Source organism: Chanodichthys erythropterus, chromosome 11 (genome assembly GCF_024489055.1).
Source record: "Chanodichthys erythropterus isolate Z2021 chromosome 11, ASM2448905v1, whole genome shotgun sequence".
NCBI classification, from domain to species: domain Eukaryota; kingdom Metazoa; phylum Chordata; class Actinopteri; order Cypriniformes; family Xenocyprididae; genus Chanodichthys; species Chanodichthys erythropterus.
Window position 1 is genome coordinate 7,374,476 of NC_090231.1, and position 19,390 is coordinate 7,393,865.

A 19,390-nucleotide genomic window follows, 5' to 3' on the forward strand; every position below is an offset into this window, starting at 1 on the left:
GTCTCGAGAATGGCAGCTATGATCTGTGACATCTTTACCTGTTGCATTGCGTGTGAGCATGCGGAAGATCAGTGCATACACTTAGTGACATAAATGATTATATATACAAGTTTTATTACGTTAGAGGCAATGTGACAGGAAAAAAAAAATACTTAAATCCACTGTACAAAACAACCAGTGCCTAAACACACCACATTTCTCTGAAAGACAGATGGATCAGAATCTATATAGCAGCCTTTCATGTCAAAGACCTGTAAGATATATTTTTACATAAACACCAGCATTCAAGTTCGGGGTTAGTAAGATTTTTTTTTTAACTTTTATTCAGCAAAGTTGCATTAAATTACGCCAAAGTGACAGTAAAGACTTTTACATTTTTACAAAAGATTTCTATTTGAACTGTTACTATGAACTGTTTTTTTAACAATAATAAATGTTTCTTGAGCAGCAAATCAGCATATTAGAATGATTTCTGAAGGACCATGTGACACTGAAAATGCTAAAAAAAAAAAAATCAGCTTTGCATCATGGGAATAAATTAGAATACATTTATTTTAAATTGTAATAATATTTCACAATATTACTGCTTATATTTCTGATCAAATAAATGCAGTCTTGGTGAGCAAATAAGAGACTTCTTTCAAAACAATAAAAAATATCTTACCAACCCTAAAATTTTGAATGTAATATTATATATAGTTTATGTAGTTTTCAATGACAGGTATCATAATCGTAACACAGCAAAATGCAGTTTTAATTATTTTTTAAAATCATTTTATTTTAAAACCAGCAGAACAAATACTACCATGGTGTATTACAAAACATTTAAAATTTAAATAATCTAAAATGTAATTTATTATTACTGTAATAAGAAAATGAGGGAAAAAAAAAAAAACTTGTTTCCAAAAATAATTACACTATAAAAAATAAAAAAAATTTGGTAACACTATTTTAAAGTGCCCTTGTTACATGTTACAAGTAGTTACTAAAGTAATAACTAAAAAATATGCATAATTACATGACACAACTAACCATAAACCAAACCTAATCCTAAAAATCCTGGGTTAAAAATGGACAAACCGAGTGATTTGGTTGTTTTAACCCAGCGGTTGGGTTAAATATTTACCCATCCTGCTGGGTAGTTTTATTTAACACAACTATTGTTTAAACATTACTGTATTGTCACTTAAAATGAACCCAAAATATGATGGAAATTAACATATGTGTATATGTTTATGTAATATATGTGTAATATATGTTTAATAAATGAACATTTATTAAATTGCTTATTAATCAATGTTCATCTGATTGATTATTATTGTTGCATCTAATAATTATGTGTCTGATTTTTAATTTCCAACATATTTTGGGTTAATTTTAAGCCAGCAACACAGTAATTTTTAAACAATAGTTGGGTTAAATGCAACTGCCCAGCACGTTGGGCAAACATTTAACCCAACCAAAGGGTTAAAACACCCCAATCACTGAGTTTGTCCATATTCAACCAAACTTGGGTTGTTTTTTAACCCAGCATTTTTAGTGTACAGTAAGTACATGTAGTTACATATATAATTACACTGTGACAAGGACACCTTAAAAAAAAATACAACCAAAAATATATATATGCTTCATATTCTTTATGCAAAATGTAATTTCTTATACTGAAGAATATGATCTTTACATTTCTTTGTGAAACTCACCCAAGTACAGAACGCTGACAGGCATTTCAATGAAAAAATGCTGCCGATCTTCACATGATCAGCAGCCTGTTCAGACTCATAAAACACACCTCATGAATGCATCCAAAAGTTTTGGCGTTAGCCTAGCCGGTCTGACCCTCGCTCACAAAAACATTAGCATGCTAATGTCAGTCAGCATGGTTAATTGATTACCAGTCCACCCGGGCCAAAACTACTTGAAGCAAGGAATAAAGCAGATATCCCTAGGTGGCCATATTGTTTGGGGCAAAAACTATTAATTTGTCCACTGCCAAAAAACCCTAAATGAACACTAATTTTTTTGCTTGTTCCTGGCAGGGTTTCTCGTTTTCAGCTGGCTTTCAAAGGGAAATTAATTATCTCAGATACATGTAGCTCTTCGGTGGGTCTGGGCTTATTTGCATTGAGGAATATTCAGCAGAAGTAATGGATGCACAATCAAAATACTGGCACCAAAACGAATGCAATTTTCATACGCAAATTTCTCAAATCCCACAGGAGCAAAAGTATCAAGCACGGGTGAAATAAAAATACAAAACCAAACAAAAGGTACAGAAAATGAACTGAGAACATTCTGAACAGAATAGCTGGGCTGTGCTTTCATTGAAACACAAAAACTGAAGGGAAACGTCAAGAAACGATGATGTGTATGTAGGCTGGCCACCAAAGGGTGAAAAAGGGATATAATGACATGGCTATGTGACAGTTGATGTCTTCATCTAAATGTAAAAAATTTACATTCCAATTATGGGTAAATTTACATATTAATCAGGTATTGGTACTCAGTGCTCCGTTAGCATTAGTAATAGCGCCAAGGCTGTGTCACTTCAGCTGGAAACTGCCATGATCTCATAATACTTTTTAATTAATGCCTCTAAAATTGCCGCTCAAATAAAAAGGTTTATAATAGTCATAATAATATTAAAATATTGTGACAATGCAGCTTAAATTTCAATCTGCTCATTACACACAGATGGCTTCAGAAGGCTTAGTTTTACGATGCTTTTTTGGTCATTTTGAAGCTTAACAGCTCCAGTCCTCATTCACTTGGTCAATTCAGAATACTGTCCAGTAATTTTCTGGCCACTGTATTAAAGCTTAAACTATCTTCAATAATTTCTCAATTAAGCACCTTAGATAAGACTCCTCTCTGTACAAAAATCATATAAAGATTGAGTAAATCAAAGGCAAACACACAGCACCATTACAGCTTGCTCAAAGTAAATGAAGTGTGTCCATGTGACATCTTTCTATTGCTTTCCCTAAGCCCACACTAAAACATAAAGGTCAGTGAATGTATTAGAGTTAGTCCTGCTTCACTGATGGCCATTACCAGCACTTTAATCAAAGTAATAGTAATAAAAATACCAGCTGAAAGAGGATGAAAAAATGCCCCAAATTATTAAAAAGAAGAAATCTTCACAATCAAACCATTTATAACTTAAAAAAAAAAAAAAAAGATAAAAGGGTACCTATAATGCCCCTTTTACAAGATGTAATATAAGTCTCTGGTGACTCCAGAATGTGTCTGTGAAGTTTCAGCTCAAAATACCCCATAGATCATTTATTATAGCTTGTCAAATTTGCCCCTATTTGAGTGTGAGCAAAAACACACCGTTTCGTGTGTGTCCCTTTAAATGCAAATGAGCTGCTGCTCCCGCCCCCTTTCCAGAAGAGGGCGGAGCTTTAACAGCTCACACTTCGGTTGCTCAACAACAACAAAGCTGGAGAATCTCACGCAGCCAAAATGAGGATTGTCAGTAACGGTGTTCAGCCTTACATTGTTCAAACCGAAGTCGACTCTGATGGAGAGACTCAGGAAGAATTTACAACTTTTAGAATGAAACTGGACGTTTCTGAATGGTTAGTGGATAAATTAATGTAGTTGCTGTGGAGTTGATTCAACTCATCGACTAGCATGTGCCGTCATGTTCATCTATCGTGAATTGACCCTCGTTTGTGAAGCAGTCCGGCGTAAAATGACGGCATGTAAACAACACTCTACTACAACAACTCTTCCTCTTGTCTAAAGCAGTCCAACATGGCTCCGCCCCCTTTGTTGTCATTCACACACACACTAAACACCATCATGGTAACATGCATGAAATTTTAAAAATGCAATAAACATTAATTTAACAACATTAGATGTAACATTAAACCCTAATGTACATAACTGATTAGAAAAAAAATAAGAAAAACTAAGAAGAAACAGAGTTATTTCAACGAAAATATATCAAATGTGAAGTGTCACGCAGGGAATTGTGGGAATGTAAAATTTACAGTGAAAAACCGTAAATTGACAATGAATTGTTATTTTTCACTCCCAAAAACTGTTAAGTTAACGGTATTTTACCGTAAAAGTACATTAAATGTACCGTTAGATTTATTACAATTATTCACCGTATATAGTACGGAAACTTTCTGTAAACCAATTAATAGTTTTTCACCGCAGCATTTTTACAGTCTTTTACTGGTAAAATCACGGTAATTTAGTCCCTACCAGCCGTTCGTTGTAGTCCTTAAAAAGTGATTTCTGTAAAAGAAAATATCTCCCTTTGCATTGAACTTTGAGCATCGTAACTTTGCAGATGTTGTTTATGCTCAAACAGCAACATTACACACTAACTAAAGCTAAAAAAAAAGTCAAATCATAATTAACCACCACCTTTAAAACTAGAATAATTAAAAAAAATATACATATCTTACTAGGGGACAGAATTAAAGAATCATCCATTAATGAAATGTAATATCTTATTCATGAAAAAAGTAGATGAGTAAAGAAGTCCACATAAAGAAAAAATGTTGCACAGAATGGGATGACATTAGGGAAAATCCAGTGGAGAAGCATGTGTGTTTTAAGAATGGAGAGAAAATAATGTTTTAATTTATCTATTGTAATAATTTATATTTATTTATTAAAAAAAATAAATAAAAATGAGAACACTGCTTGTACCCGGCCTGTTGAGGGGCAGAGAAAAGAAATGAGATAGTAGAACGGAGGAAAAACAAAAGAAAAAGAAAAAAAAAACAAAGAGTACATGACTGTTCTCAGATACGACTCTAATGCTGCTCTCATATTCATGCCGACTCAGGCATTTGTGCTCTGTTTCACACTGGCCCAGCACGCAACCCTCCATTTCACAACACACAAACACCCACTCACTCGGCCATAGCAAACACTATGAAAATACCCAAGTGCTTTGAGCAGTTACAAGACACACTTGCCACTTTAACACTGCCACTTTCTATCTCCATAAACACTGAGACCTAAATGGCTGTCCATGTTTGACAATGTCAGGCAATACAACAACCTGAAAAGAAACAAAATCCAAAAGTGATAGTTCATACAACAAAGAAAGCAAGGGAACTGGAAAGATCTCTGCCCAGACCCTGGTACTTCTGACCTCAAACCCAAACCATAAGAAATCCAAACTATAACACTCCTATTTCAAATCTAATGCTTCATGGACAATAATAAGAAACACACATCAAATTAAACTCCTGAAAACAATCTGCAAGATGCACCATATTCTTAATAAGATGTTCATGTTTGGCATAACAGATTGTGTCATGAACACTAGTTAATATTTAATTACACTGAGGTTATGAAGAATTAATCCTCCTAATACACAAGTATTCATAAGTGCGTGTGTGTAAACAAACATTGAATCCTGAATTCACAGCAAATGTGCGTGATTGCGGCAGTGTGCGTGTGAATGGGGGATGGGACGAACTGGAGGCACGCCAGGGATAGGTGAGCTGTCACTGGTCATTAACATCATCACCGCCACGATACAAGGAAACCGGGGAGGCTGGGGGAAGTGGGCGGAGACTGTTTGGCCATAAAATGCAAGTGTGATAGGAAACTTGCTCTCCTACCTTTCTGAATTGCCACATGACAGTTGTCTCATGGGAAACCCTGGCACGCAAACATTGTAGTTATTGCCAAAAGGGAATGCACACCAGTACTATAATGCACAAATGAATAGCTGTCGATGTATTCAGGGTGACTGAAGGCAGAAAATAAACTGATTTGCTGTAATTTTACAAAGTACAATTTGAAACGAGATGATAAAGAATATGTTTACATGGATGCAATAAAGAATATGCAGTTGACGGGGCAGTGCTGTATCGTCATGAAAGTTTAAGCCTTTCCAGTTTGAATATTCAAGTGCAAGAAGATGCAAAAGGGAACTCAATTCATTACTCATGCGCTGTGAGGTGTGCGTAAACATCTGAAGCGCACACCCAAAATCCACATCTCAGACAGACCGTGAATACTGAATTGACCTCAGTTTCACATCTTCTTGTGCTTGAGCGGACAAATGCAAACAAAATTGTCAAAAATTCCCGTCTGGGCGAGTATCCTAGTAAACACAGTCAGTTGTAGCTGAAGTGAAAGTAAACAGAAGAGAAAGACAAAGCATGTGCAGCTCTTAAAAGTTACAGCAGCCTAATATTCCTGCTGCTGTCTGTTTTTAATGTTAATCAAACATAAAAGGACAAAGAAACAATTCACTCAGTGCTCTTGACTGAATAACTTTTGAAATTTTAATAAGGATTAAAATGAGTGAAGACTAGCCTATATGTGTGTTATTTGAATGAATTATTATTATTTATTTTTTTTAAAACTAATTTAAAATCTCATTAAAAACAAAAGCACAACATTTGAGATAGAAATCTTTTGTAACATCGTCAAGTGTTTACTGACTTTAAATCAATTTAACGCATTTCTGCTGAACAAAACTATTAATTTCTTAAAATAAAATCTAACTGACAATACTTTATGTAACAATAATTTAATAGGCCAATATTTAATTTAAATATTTAGATTATGTATAAAGTTTATTAAAACTAAAAATATTTAAAATTAAAATATAGGCTCATATTTATATAAATTAAATCTTTTGTAACATTTTTAAGTGTTTACTGTCACTTTAAATCAAAGTAACTCAACAGCAACCTTGCTGAATAAAAGTATTAATTTCTTAAAATAAATACTGACAATACTTTATATAATAACAATAATTTAATAGAGCATTTTTTTATTTAAATATTTAGATTATGTATAAAGTTTATTAAAACTACAAATATTTACATTTAAATATAGGCTTATATTTATATGAATTAAATCTTTTGTAACATTGTCAAGTGTTTAACGGTCACTATAAAAGTGTAATGCTTAATTTAAATACTGACAATACTTTATAGAATATCAATAATTTAATAGGTCAATATTTATTTAAATATATAGATTATATAGAGTTTACTATAACTAAAAAATATACACAAAAAATATTCAAGGCTTATATTCATATAAATTAAATTTAAGTTTTCACAAACCAAAAATAGTCTTTATTAAGTAAAAAAAAAAGCAAATAATTGATTAAAACAACCATTTTCCAATGATTCAATCATATACATTTTAGAGTAAAAAATGTGTTTGTGAAATTTTAATGAAGAATTTAGAAGTGCTTGAGTGTAATTTGTCAGTTCAAACGTGATTGGCTCTGACATACTGTAGCCCCGCCCCTTGTCCCAATACCACTGTCACTCAGCATTACTCCTCCTCATTAGCTACGATGGGAAAGTTTGTCTAAAGCAGAAATAGCACAGGTCGGCTCACAGTTCACAAAGCTGGGGTCACAAAACCCTGACAACACAGGGCTGGGCTTCGCTCTCAAAAACATTCTTTAATATGGATCAGGACCCTCCCATTTTGACTCATGAATAATCTATTAATCTACATTAAAGTGCATTGAGAACTCATTAATTTGCATTTCCAGTGACCTCGGTCATCTGTTTGGGTTCCATTGAAAAGCCGCCAGCTGTAGGTGTCAGGGGTAAAGATGGTCATAAAATTCATCAAGTTTTTATGACCACTTACTCAACGACTGCCTGTTTAAAGGTTTTGATTTATGCATCCTTTACAAGAAAAAGAGGTAGGACAAAGCAGCCCAATAATACCTCCTTTCAACATTAAAATCTTAAAACACATCAAGTGTTAAGTATAAAGTCACTGACAACTAGGGAGCTGGATTTGTACATAACCAGAGGCTTACCATTACTAACCAAGTGCAATTCTCAAAACCCCTCACCTGTAAAATATCCTTTTTGATGCACAAACCTATTTTTACTCTGTGAACAGAGTTCAGAAACTAGCTGTCAGTTGAAAGAAAGTACTGCAAAAGCCCTTGGAGCATTTCAAGAGTGTGGGAAAGTTATTTTTAGCAGCCATGCCAGAACCGACAAAGACTTCATCTCTGCCATCTTCTGCTCCGGATCAAAATTCCACCTTTGAACCGGCCGACAGCGGGCCAGGTGGGGGTGAGGAGGACTTTGCTGATGATGGCAAGTTTGGCTCAAACTGTGTCACAGACTATTTAAAGTGAAGCAGTGCACCTCTAAAGAGGCAATAATTGCATGTATCTGCTCAAATATTCCAGGAGCAGAGGGAAGCGGAGTCAGAAATGAACCGTTTAACAATTAAAAACAACATCAGTCTAATTACTTAATACATTTTTCAATCAAGATATATTGATCTGATTATCCCCCAAGTACACAATTACTTATCTCATCCTTGCTTTTACATTCATAACCTACATTTTCATAACATAGAGTATGTTCAGAATGGCACACAACTATTTTTTTTAAAAAGAAAGTAGTATGCAGTATGCATACCATGAATAGCACTGCGCATGCATGGCCTACAAAATTTGCCAAATTTGTCAATGCAAAGCACACTGCGTGGAATATCATCTCTTTTATAATAATATCTCCTAAATTTAGTTTAAAACTATCCAAAAGTTTGCCTGATTAAAACAAATGCCTGAATGAAAAAAATTTTTTACTGGTCAACCATATATTATATTATATTATATTATATTATATTATATTTATTATATTATATTATATTATATTATATTATATTATATTATATTATATTATATTATATTATATTATATTATATTATATTATATTATATTATATTATATTATATTATATTATATTTATATTTATATATATATATATATATATATATATAAAAGAAATTGGAAATTGGATCACGCCAGCAAGGCCCAACCAGCCAGACCCAAATACAGCACAGGCTGGCCCAGACACAACCGATCAATCAAGATCTTGCCGCAGGTGCAGAACCTTCAAAACTAGGATTGGACAACAAAAAAACAATTACTAAAGGAATGCTTGTGTGGTTATGAAAATTATAAAACCAATGTTCTGACATAACACCATAAATATGCCCACACAAGTCTTAAATATGCCCTCAACTAGTAAAAAAAAACTTGAAGGCTCAATCAGTCCAAAGAAAGCAATGCAAGTATTGCGATTAAAATTCTCATAGATAATGACAATCAACCCAGTGCTGATCTTTCAAGATTGTACCTCCATAAGCCACGGCTAATTTTACCCAAATTCTGGGTTGAAGGTATCTGACCTCACCTCTAAAAACCCCAACACCCTCAAGGTGTGTTTGGCTCAAGTTTGGGTCAGGTGTCACACTAGGGTAAGTATAGTTTAATCACATACCTCTTACATTCCTGTCTGAATCCTCAGTTGATCACCCCACTCGTTGTCGAACGCTCAACTGACATGCGTGTGTATGCGGGAGTGTTTGCTAATCACGATTTTCCTCATAACCCCTCTTTCTCTCTCTCTACCTGCCGGAGCAGGGACAGAGGTTAATTCTGGCTGCAGGGCATTCTGGGCAATTGACTGCTCATCAACCGCCAACTGAACTTTACCAGTCAGTCAAAGACAAGCAGCCAAAATGCTCCTCTGGGTAGCTGAGTGACAACATGTAGACCTAGCCTGCATTAATTACATTACAGCACAGCAACTCACTTCAACAGACAGGCAGAATATCAGCAAAAATCACACGTGGCTGTATTTGCTCTCGAAAGTTGGGAAACAAGACTGACTCAATATCTTACAAATGAAAATGTAAAAAAAAAATAAAATAAAGACATACTTCTGTTGATAAGATTCACTATACAGTGCAAAATAAATAAATTAATACATTCAAATTTAAATTTAAATATATATATATATATTTTTTTCTATTGAGAGTTGGGAAGGCAAGATTTGTCTCAAAATGTCTAACAAATGAAAATGTGAAACCAATTAAAAGACATAATGTAGCTTCTTCAGTTGATTAGATTCCAATTCTTCCTATCTTCAAAATAAAATAAAATAAAATAAAATAAAATAAAATAAAATAAAATAAAATAAAATAAAATAAAATAAAATAAAATAAAATAAAATAAAATAAAATAAAATAAAATAAAATAAAATAAAATAAAATAAAATAAAATAAAATAAAATAAAATAAAATAAAATAAAATAAAATAAAATAAAATAAAATAAAATAAAATAAAATAAAATAAAATAAAATTAATTACATTACATTACATTACATAAAATAAAATAAAATTAAATTAAATTAAATAGAATTAAATAAAATTAAAATTACATTACATTACATTACATTACATTACATTAAATAAAATTAAATAAAATGTGTAATATATATATATATATACAGCTATGGAAAAAATTAAGAGACCACTTAACATTGATTTCTGAACTTGGAGTGGTCTCTTAATTTTTTCCATAGCTGTATATATACAAACAAAAAAATAAAATAAATAAAATAATGCATTCAATTCTTTATTAATGAATGAATACAAAACATTGATTTGGAACGTGTTTTGGAGAAAAACATTTATTTCATGTGATTTCCCCCCCACTTTCAATTCTTTTCCTTCAATGAAAGGTTAGATTTTTGCTAAATGTATGAATTAAAGATCAAAAGGATAAACAATGCAGATTTATTTTTTACAGTCATCTTTGATCATATTTATCAAGGGTGCCAATAATTCTGTATATGATGCCTAATTTCACTTGAGGCAAGACTTAATCTTATTAAAATAATAATAATAAAAAATAAACAAAGCAAAGTGATGATGATGATCAATCATCAAAATAAACTATTATCAGTTATTGACCATAACAAATATAATTATAACACATGACCCCACATTTCTATATCGCTGCATCTAAATAATAAAATAAAAATTAAATAATGCATTAAATTCTTTATTAATGAATGAATGAATACAAAATTCATATTAAATAAAATGGTAATTATAGTTATTTTATTAGTCATTTTAGATTGTATTGTGTGTATGTGTGTGTATATTTATATTATATATATAAAAATTACATTTTGATACTGATGCCTAATTTCTCTTGAGGCAAGACTTAAGCATGAAAGTGTTTTTCTTAAATAATAATAATAAAATATTATATAATAAAATAAAAATCAAGCAAAGTGATGATGATCAATCATCAAAATAAACTATTATCGGTTATCAACCATAACAAATATAATTCTAACACATGACACCAAATTTCTATCTCACTGCATCCCTAAAAATAATTAATGAATCGAGCATACAAGAACGTTTCAAGCAAGTTGGGAATAATTCAGCCTAATATTTCAATTTGAGGTTTCCACAGGTCTTGGTTTCTATGTGTGAAAACTCATCTTTCTGCGGTCACGTTGCCATGACATGGCTAATCTTTGATTGATGTGTGCACTCTAAACGACCTGACTGACACACACTTGGCCTGCCAATCACCTTTCAAATACAATCAATGAACACAGATCAGACCTCTGATTCACACTGACTCATCTTAAAGGGAAGGTGAAGAGCATGTCTTTCTTTGTAGGAATGAAGGTTGGAATGATGGCATGGCTAGCAAGAATGATGTCTCAACATTAGCAGCAAGCAGGCGGCAAAGGGGCCGTATCATATTTCAAGTCATAATTCAAGTCAATTCAGACGTGCCAAAAGTCCACCAAGCTCTCATTGTAAAAAGATTAAGAAAACTCAGATTTTTTTATTATATGACCTTTTTATAGTAAATACTGCACTTGATTCTTGATATGGTGACAACGTATGCATACATAAACAATTGATGTCCTTCTGTCAAACCTTCCCATCACAGGTGGAATGATGGCATGTGGAGCGCACACACGCTACCAACAGCCCTGCGGGGAAAACTCACTGCACGAATTTTGTTTCACCCAGTATAAACTCTGCACGGCACATTTGTTTGTGTGCGTGACAATGGTATTGGTGAAGCACTATTTATCAAAGGCCTGTCTGTAGGTTATAGACTAGAATGGTACAGTAGGATCAAATGGGGAAAATCCCTCATGAAGACAAGTCACTATCTCTTCCTTTTACTGATGATTTCACATCAAATTTTCCTGAGAAATTCTCAACTGCTAGTTTGCCATGTTTCCTTCATTGTGATGTCAATAAACCTGACGCAGTGAGAACTCCAATCAAGATCACATTGTCATATGATCTAATTTCTAATTATTCATTTGAATTGTGTTATTGTATGAAGAAAGGTGATATTTACACAGAAATTTGTGAAATAAAATATATAGCATTTCTGTAAACCCAAAAAGTCATGGGTTCAGTTCTCAGGGACTGCATGAACTGATAAAACACATTAACTGCAATACTGTTTAGAGTTTGGGCAGGGCTTTACATGAACTTTTTCGCTCACCCGCCACTGTGTCTAGTGGTTTTCCAAAGTTACGAGCCACTCAGCCAACCCATCTCCTAATTTGGCAGCAGGTATATTAGGCTGCTGTCACTTTAAGACGCACAGATCCATTATACTGTTACACATGCGTTTTCTTTCTCAACTGTTTACGTTCACTTAAAACATAACTGACTGTGTTTATGTGAATACTCGACAAGACCTGCATTTTGACATTATTTTGTGTGTATTTAACTGTTTAAGCGCAATAAGCAGCGAAAAATAACTCAATTTAGTACTGAGAGGCAGTTTTATATGGTGAACTTTGGGTTTGAGCACAAAATCCCATGCTGATATTCAAGCCCTGTAACACCAACAATATTCATCCGGAGCAAATGAAATGCAACCAATCAGTTATTTATCGCAGGCTTTTTGCATCCTCTTCAGAAGAGAGCATTTCTCAGTGCCATCGAATTGGCTTGTCTACGTTTTATTTTATCTGTAAAATCCTTATTGTGCTGTAAATCAATTAATTTAACCATAGCAACATTTAGGGACGAGATGGATTTGCACAAAAGATGAACATGACGGCACATGCTAGTCGATGAGTTGAATGAACTCCACAGAAACTACATAAATTTATCCACTAACCGTTCAGAAACGTCCAGTTTCATTCTAAAAGTTGTAACTTCTTCCTGAGTCTCTCTATCAGTGTCGACTCCAGTTTGAACAATGTAAGGCTGAACACCGTTACTGACAATCCTCATTTTGGCTATGTGAGATTCTCCAGCTTTGTTGTTGAGCAACCGAAGTGCAAACTGTTAAAGCTCCGCCCTCTTCTGGAGCAGCAGCTCATTTGCATTTAAAGGGACACGCACAAAAACAGTGTGTTTTTGCTCACACCCAAATAGGGGCAAATTTGACAAGCTATGATAAATGATCTGTGGAATATTTTGAGCTGAAACTTCACAGACACATTCTGGAGACACCAGAGACTTATATTACATCTTGTGAGAAAGGGCATTATAGGTCCCCTTTAATTTTTTTTAAGTTTTTTTAAATTTAAGTTTAAATGAAGGCATTATGTATAGCCTACATATTAAAAATGGTATAAAATATGCTACACTATAAAATATGATAGAAAATAAAGGAAGTTATCATGCAAACCAGTGGTTGTGTGGAGTATTTTACAAAACCTTAGAGGATTTAAGTTAATCTGTAAGCACTAATTCATATTTGAAGTAAAAAACAAACTACTATTATAGTAAAAGTGAATGAATAAAATGAATGTGTTCTGTCCTATATTTACCCAGCCCTTGGGCTAAACAACCCAAATTAGGTTGTTTTTAACACATTGTTTTTAGAGTGTAAGTTTAGGGTCAATATGATATTTTTCAGCAAGGATGCAATAAATTTATCAAAACTGACAGTAACATTTAACATTGTTTCAAGTAAATGTTAAATTAGCAAACGTTTTCAACAATGACAATAATAAGAAATATTTCTTGAGCACCAAATCAGAATATTACATTGATTTTACGTGCGTATTTTGTTTTTATAATATGATTTTTACATTTATGCATTTGTCAGACACAAGCATCTTACATTGTATTTAAGGTATACATTTGATCAGTTCAAGCATTCCTTGGGAATCGAACCCATGACGCCATGCTTTAGCGTTTAATTTACACACTATATTACTATCCTTAAAAGGGGTTTGTCAAAAGATCAGGTATATTACACTGCCCAAAAAGATACAAATTCTTCAGCGCTGCTCCAAAACAAACCCACATCTGAGCCCTTCCACAAACTCAAAGCGGTCGGCTCATTAAACAGCCATTGAGGGAAACCACCTTGACTTTTATTGACCCTATAAATCTAGTGAGGAGTGGATGAGAGGTCTCTGCCTTAGAGAGCGTTTAAAGACAAAGACTACTGGTCCTTCGGACACAATAGACTTCCTGATTAACTATTAACAGCTTCAACGGTGATAACTTAATTAGGGACCAATGATGGGGCTTCAGTAAGAGCCTGGGCTCTTTCATTTGTCTCCACTTGATGGACAGGCACTCATTGGTTGGAAGTGGATTGTAAGAGTCTGTGCGTGTGTGTGTGTGTGTGTGTGTGTGTGTGTGTGTGTGTGTGTGTGTGTGTGTGTGTGTGTGTGTGTGTGTGTGTGTGTGTGTGTGTGTGTGTGTGTGTGTGTGTGTGTGTGTGTGTGTGTGTGTGTGTGTGTGTGTGTGTGTGTGTGTGTATGGCAGTAAACATACAACCAGGGTCCAAAATGAACACTAGCCAAGAACCAAAGGAAACCAATATTTAAAACTTTTCTATTGCAAATGAATGCAAAATCATTTTAAAGTTTAACCTACATACATAGCAAGCCAAACTAAGCTTATCTTACAATCTCAACATCTCATTAATGAGTTATTAGCAGCATAGCAGCAGGTTTTAAACTCAACTTACTGTAATTATCAGCAACAAGTAGCTTTAAGTCGTCAAAACAAATATCAGTAACAAAACCACAAAGTTTTTAAACATTTTTACTGCAAGTTACAGAATTACATCTACTATATCTGTTGTAGGTAAAGCAGCTAAACTGTTCATTGATTAATGGAACAAATATATAAATATTAATATAGTAATGCAAAGTACAGTTTACATGGCCAGTAAAAATAGTAACTCAGTTTAATTTTTCCAATTCTACTGAGCCTAAAATTGTCACTTCCCAAAGAATAAAAATGTGCAAAAATATCACTTTAGTGGCACTTGACAATAGTTAGTGTGTTGGGGTAACACATTACAGGTAACGCGAGTTATGTAATCAGATTACTTTTTCAAGTAACTAGTAAAGTAACATTACTTACAACAAAAAAAGTTACTTTTTCAACCTCATGTTGAGAGAAATCGAGTGCAGAGACGTTGCGTGTGCTGTATGAACATAACCAATGTCTTTGATGCCGACTTTTGATGATCTAATTCAACCATAGTAATAAGCAAAAATGAATTATTTAACATTACAGACATTACTTTTGTGTTTCATTTCACAGCCAAGGTGAAAAAATGCAAAAGTAACGTAATGTATTACTTTCCATAAAAAGTAACTAAGAAACGGAATTAGTTACTTTTTAGGTAGTAATTTCTGATCAGACCTTTCTGACTACCATATAATTCCCAACGAAAAAAAGTTACACATTAATGAAAGTGTATTTATGAGACTTCATAAAGAAAATCTCCAAGTCTTTTGAGGTTATTCTTTGAGGTGTAACATCTCCAGTCTAAAATCAATAGTTTCAACCTTTCAAATTGACACTCAATAGCTCAGGAAAATAAACAGGAATTATTGAAGCACAGCTAATGTGGACATCAATTCATAATCATGACCTCCTAATATGTGCACCAATTCGAGAGACATGGGGGAGGAAAATAAAATTAGCAATTAAAAGGAGTAATTTTTTAGCACCTAGAAACGTCATACTCTTCATGTTTTCCACCAGAATGAACAAACGTTAGGATAAAGAGCTGCATGAATATATGCTAGCGGGAATTAATTAAATTAAAACTAATATTATTCAAAGAGGAGACTTTATCTGGTGTACTGTGACATCATTATTGTGAACTCACCTCAATTGTAAACTGCTTCCTCTTGAGTTTGAAGGCCAAGTCTTTCGTATCGGGTATTTCACATGACAGACAGTTCAGATGGGGCAACTGACGAACATGCAGGAGACCTGAACAAACACAGAAGACATTAACAGTAATAATCATATCACTGGAGAAACGTGCTGGAAATACATACTGTCAGAGATATTTTTCAGTATACACTGCCATTCAAAAGATTAGGATCGGTAAGATTTTAAAATGTTTTTGAAAGTTGTTTCTTTAGCATTTATTTGATCAAAAATACAGTAAAAACATTAATATTGTGAAATAATATTTCAATTTAAAAGAACTGTTTTCTATTACAGTATATTTTAAAATATAATTTATTCCTGTGATCAAAGCTGAATTTTCAGCATCATCACTCCAGTCTTCAGTGTCACATGATCCTTCAGAAATCATTCTAATATGATGATTTGCTGCTTGGGAACACTGAAAAAAATAGTAGGATTTACTTTGAAATAATTTTCACTCAGAAATTACTAGTAAATTTCATAATTACAAAGAAAAGACAAGTGCCACATTGAATTAAATGTGAAACTTTGAAAAATAATGTTAATATTATTTGCTTAATTATTCTGCTTAATATTTTTGCGGAAATCATGATTCTTTGATAAATAGAAAGTTAAAAAAAACAGCATTTATTTAAAATAGGAATTTTTTTTTTAAATTTATAAATGTCTTTACTGTCACTTTTGATCAATTTAATGCATCCTAGCTGAATAAAATCTTACTCACCCCCAACTTCTGCACACTAGTGTACACAATGTAGTGCTTATGGGGACGAAGGTGTATTTAGTGTTGGTCAGAGTTTTAATTAGCATTCAATGACGGCGAGTAAATGATTACATAAAGTGCAACTCATGTGAATGGGTTTATTTTTTGGTTGAAACTGCATTCAAAATCCATTTGGCTCGAAAATCTGAGGCCGGGCATTTCAATGGGCATGATGTTTCTGATTATAATGCACAGGCTATTAAACATTTTCTGCAGCAAATATTTTCCCCAGGTTTTGTTTTGCCTGTTACCTATTTAAACAGACTGTGTCTTTCATTGTCTGCTGAGTTTTACTGTGGGCACATGTAGCTATCATCTTTCACACTGGCCACTATAGCATTGTATCAACCATTATTTTATTAGCTGCACCAATGGGCAGAAACCAAAACATACGAGAAGGCAGCGGAGGGAGGAGAGAAATAGGTTGGTGGGAGGGAGAGAAAGCAAGAGAGGTGAGTGGAGGATGGGGTAAAACAAGGTCAGTCAGCACAGGGGCATGTTGGGAGGAGAGAAAGCTTTTTCGCCCTCTTTAATTCCTTCTTCCATCTTTTTTTTCCTCAGTTATGTGGCCAGTAGAAATATGACATTAAAAAGAAGCACTGAAGACCGAGATGAGGGGGATGAGAGGACGGAAAGAGCATGTGTGTGTGTGTGTGTGTGTGTGTGTGTGTGTGTGTGTGTGTGTGTGTGTGTGTGTGTGTGTGTGTGTGTGTAAAGGCCCCGCTTGTAAAGGGACCCGTGCGCTAGGTTGATTCCGCTCGAGTTGATTCGCTGTGACAGAACTCCCAACATGCTTTGTGCAGTAGACGCACCACAGAAAAGAAAGAGTGGCCTCGTGTACGTCTTCACATTCACTAAGACCTTATGGCAAAGCATTATTCATGAAATGAGGTGAAAATCAATAACTGTTAAAAAAAAACACTAAATAGTAAAAATACACACATTGCCGAGACGTTTGTGCATTATATTTTTAAAAAGAGGTACAACTCACATACTCATCAATAATTCACATACAACTGAAGCAACATTAATATCATTAGTGTCTTATTTGTTTACAAATATCTCATAAACATCTCAATACGTGAACTGGAAATCATTAATTTCTAACATCTGTATTGCTGAACAAATGCTTAATTACAATTACCACCCATTCAATACATGGAAGTATTATCTTGTCAAATACCTATAAATGAAATTAATAACATTTTGACAAAAGTGACTGATCTAACAGTTTTTTACATAATATTATAAAATTAAAAACACTCTGACAAAAACATAACTGTGATTTGATATTTAAATAAAATGCGAAATAAGAAATTAAAAACACTGACCAAACTGATATTTTTTAAATACATATTTAAAGCAAAAAAAAAAAAAAAACATTTCAATTTATTTATTTAATAAAATAACTCATTAAATTGAAATCATAATCAACATCTGATGAGCATCTTAAAGAAATTAACATAAATATAAAAAGCTCATGAAATCAAAAACATTAGTGTGAGAGTAATTTGCTCATAAATATCTGATAAGTGTCTTAAGAAATATCATAAGTAATAAATAAACACGAATGATAGATGATTTATTTATTTAATTAAAGAACTAACTCATTAAATTGAAATCATTAGCATCTAATTTGTTCAACAACAGTTGAAAAAAAATAATGAAATTAACAAATAAATAAAAAATACCATTATAAAAAATATTAATAAATATTAAAATAATGTAACAATAAATAAAAGTACTAACTCATAAAATTATAAACATTAGAGTGTAGTTAATAAATATCTGATAAGCACCTTAATAAAATAACTAATAACATAAGTAATAAAACAAGCAAATAAGTAAGTAAATAACTAAATGAATAATACAATCATCTGAGGTCATTAGTGTTTGTGAACCACACTCCCTTCGGCCATTCCGTACACATGGAGCAAACGAATGCAAGAAAGAAACAGGGCAGGGGGCGGAAACGAGGAGAGAGAACTGTAAACAAACTGACCTTTACAGAAAGACGGACACAAAAGAGATGAAAAGATAAAGCATGCAACATGAAGAGATGGCGAGAGAGTGTACGATGAAAACAAGGGAGAATATAAAGAGGCACAATGAGAGGAAAAAGGGACCGAACGGAAAGAGCGCGAGCCCAAAAGATCTTCCTCATCTGCAGTGTGGCCACAGAGAGGTTTCAGCCAGTATGAAAATATTGATTCTGCAACTCTGCGGCCCCTGAGGGCTGTGCTGGGTGCTTGTGTGTGTGTGTGTGTGTGTGTGTGTGTGGCAGCTGAATCTCCCCCTGGCCTGTCTGCCAAGGAGCACGTCTGATTGAACACGGCCACACTAACACGAGCTGACAGCTAGAGAGAGGTCCACCCTGCCTGCCCCTTTCTACTAATGCACTTTACTGAGCCAGGGTGTGTGTGTGTGTGTGTGTGAGAGAGAGAGAGAGAGAGATTCAGAAAGATCGGATGATGCAAAAGGCATGAATCAGACGAGGGACCAATAAAAAACATCTTTTGAAAATAGATTTTCTGAAGAAATATGAGAAGTGTCTGTTGTGACTCTAGACTGTTGTGGACGGTTGTCAGGGTGTTGCTATGCATTTGCTGAGGTGTTCTATGCAGTTATTTATATACTGTTGTTTCTATTATAGC

The 19,390-nt window shown here is 33.6% G+C and overlaps 1 protein-coding gene across 2 annotated transcripts in view; it reads right to left on the reverse strand.

The window, feature by feature from the left end:
* Positions 1 to 19,390, reverse strand: part of elp4 (elongator acetyltransferase complex subunit 4) — a 90,283-nt gene that overhangs the window by 24,666 nt on the left and 46,227 nt on the right. For both annotated transcript variants that reach the window (XM_067401334.1, XM_067401335.1), the window contains exon 9: positions 15,924 to 16,030. In XM_067401334.1, coding sequence (XP_067257435.1) covers positions 15,924 to 16,030 — 107 coding nt within the window. The remainder of the gene's footprint in view (positions 1 to 15,923; positions 16,031 to 19,390) is intronic.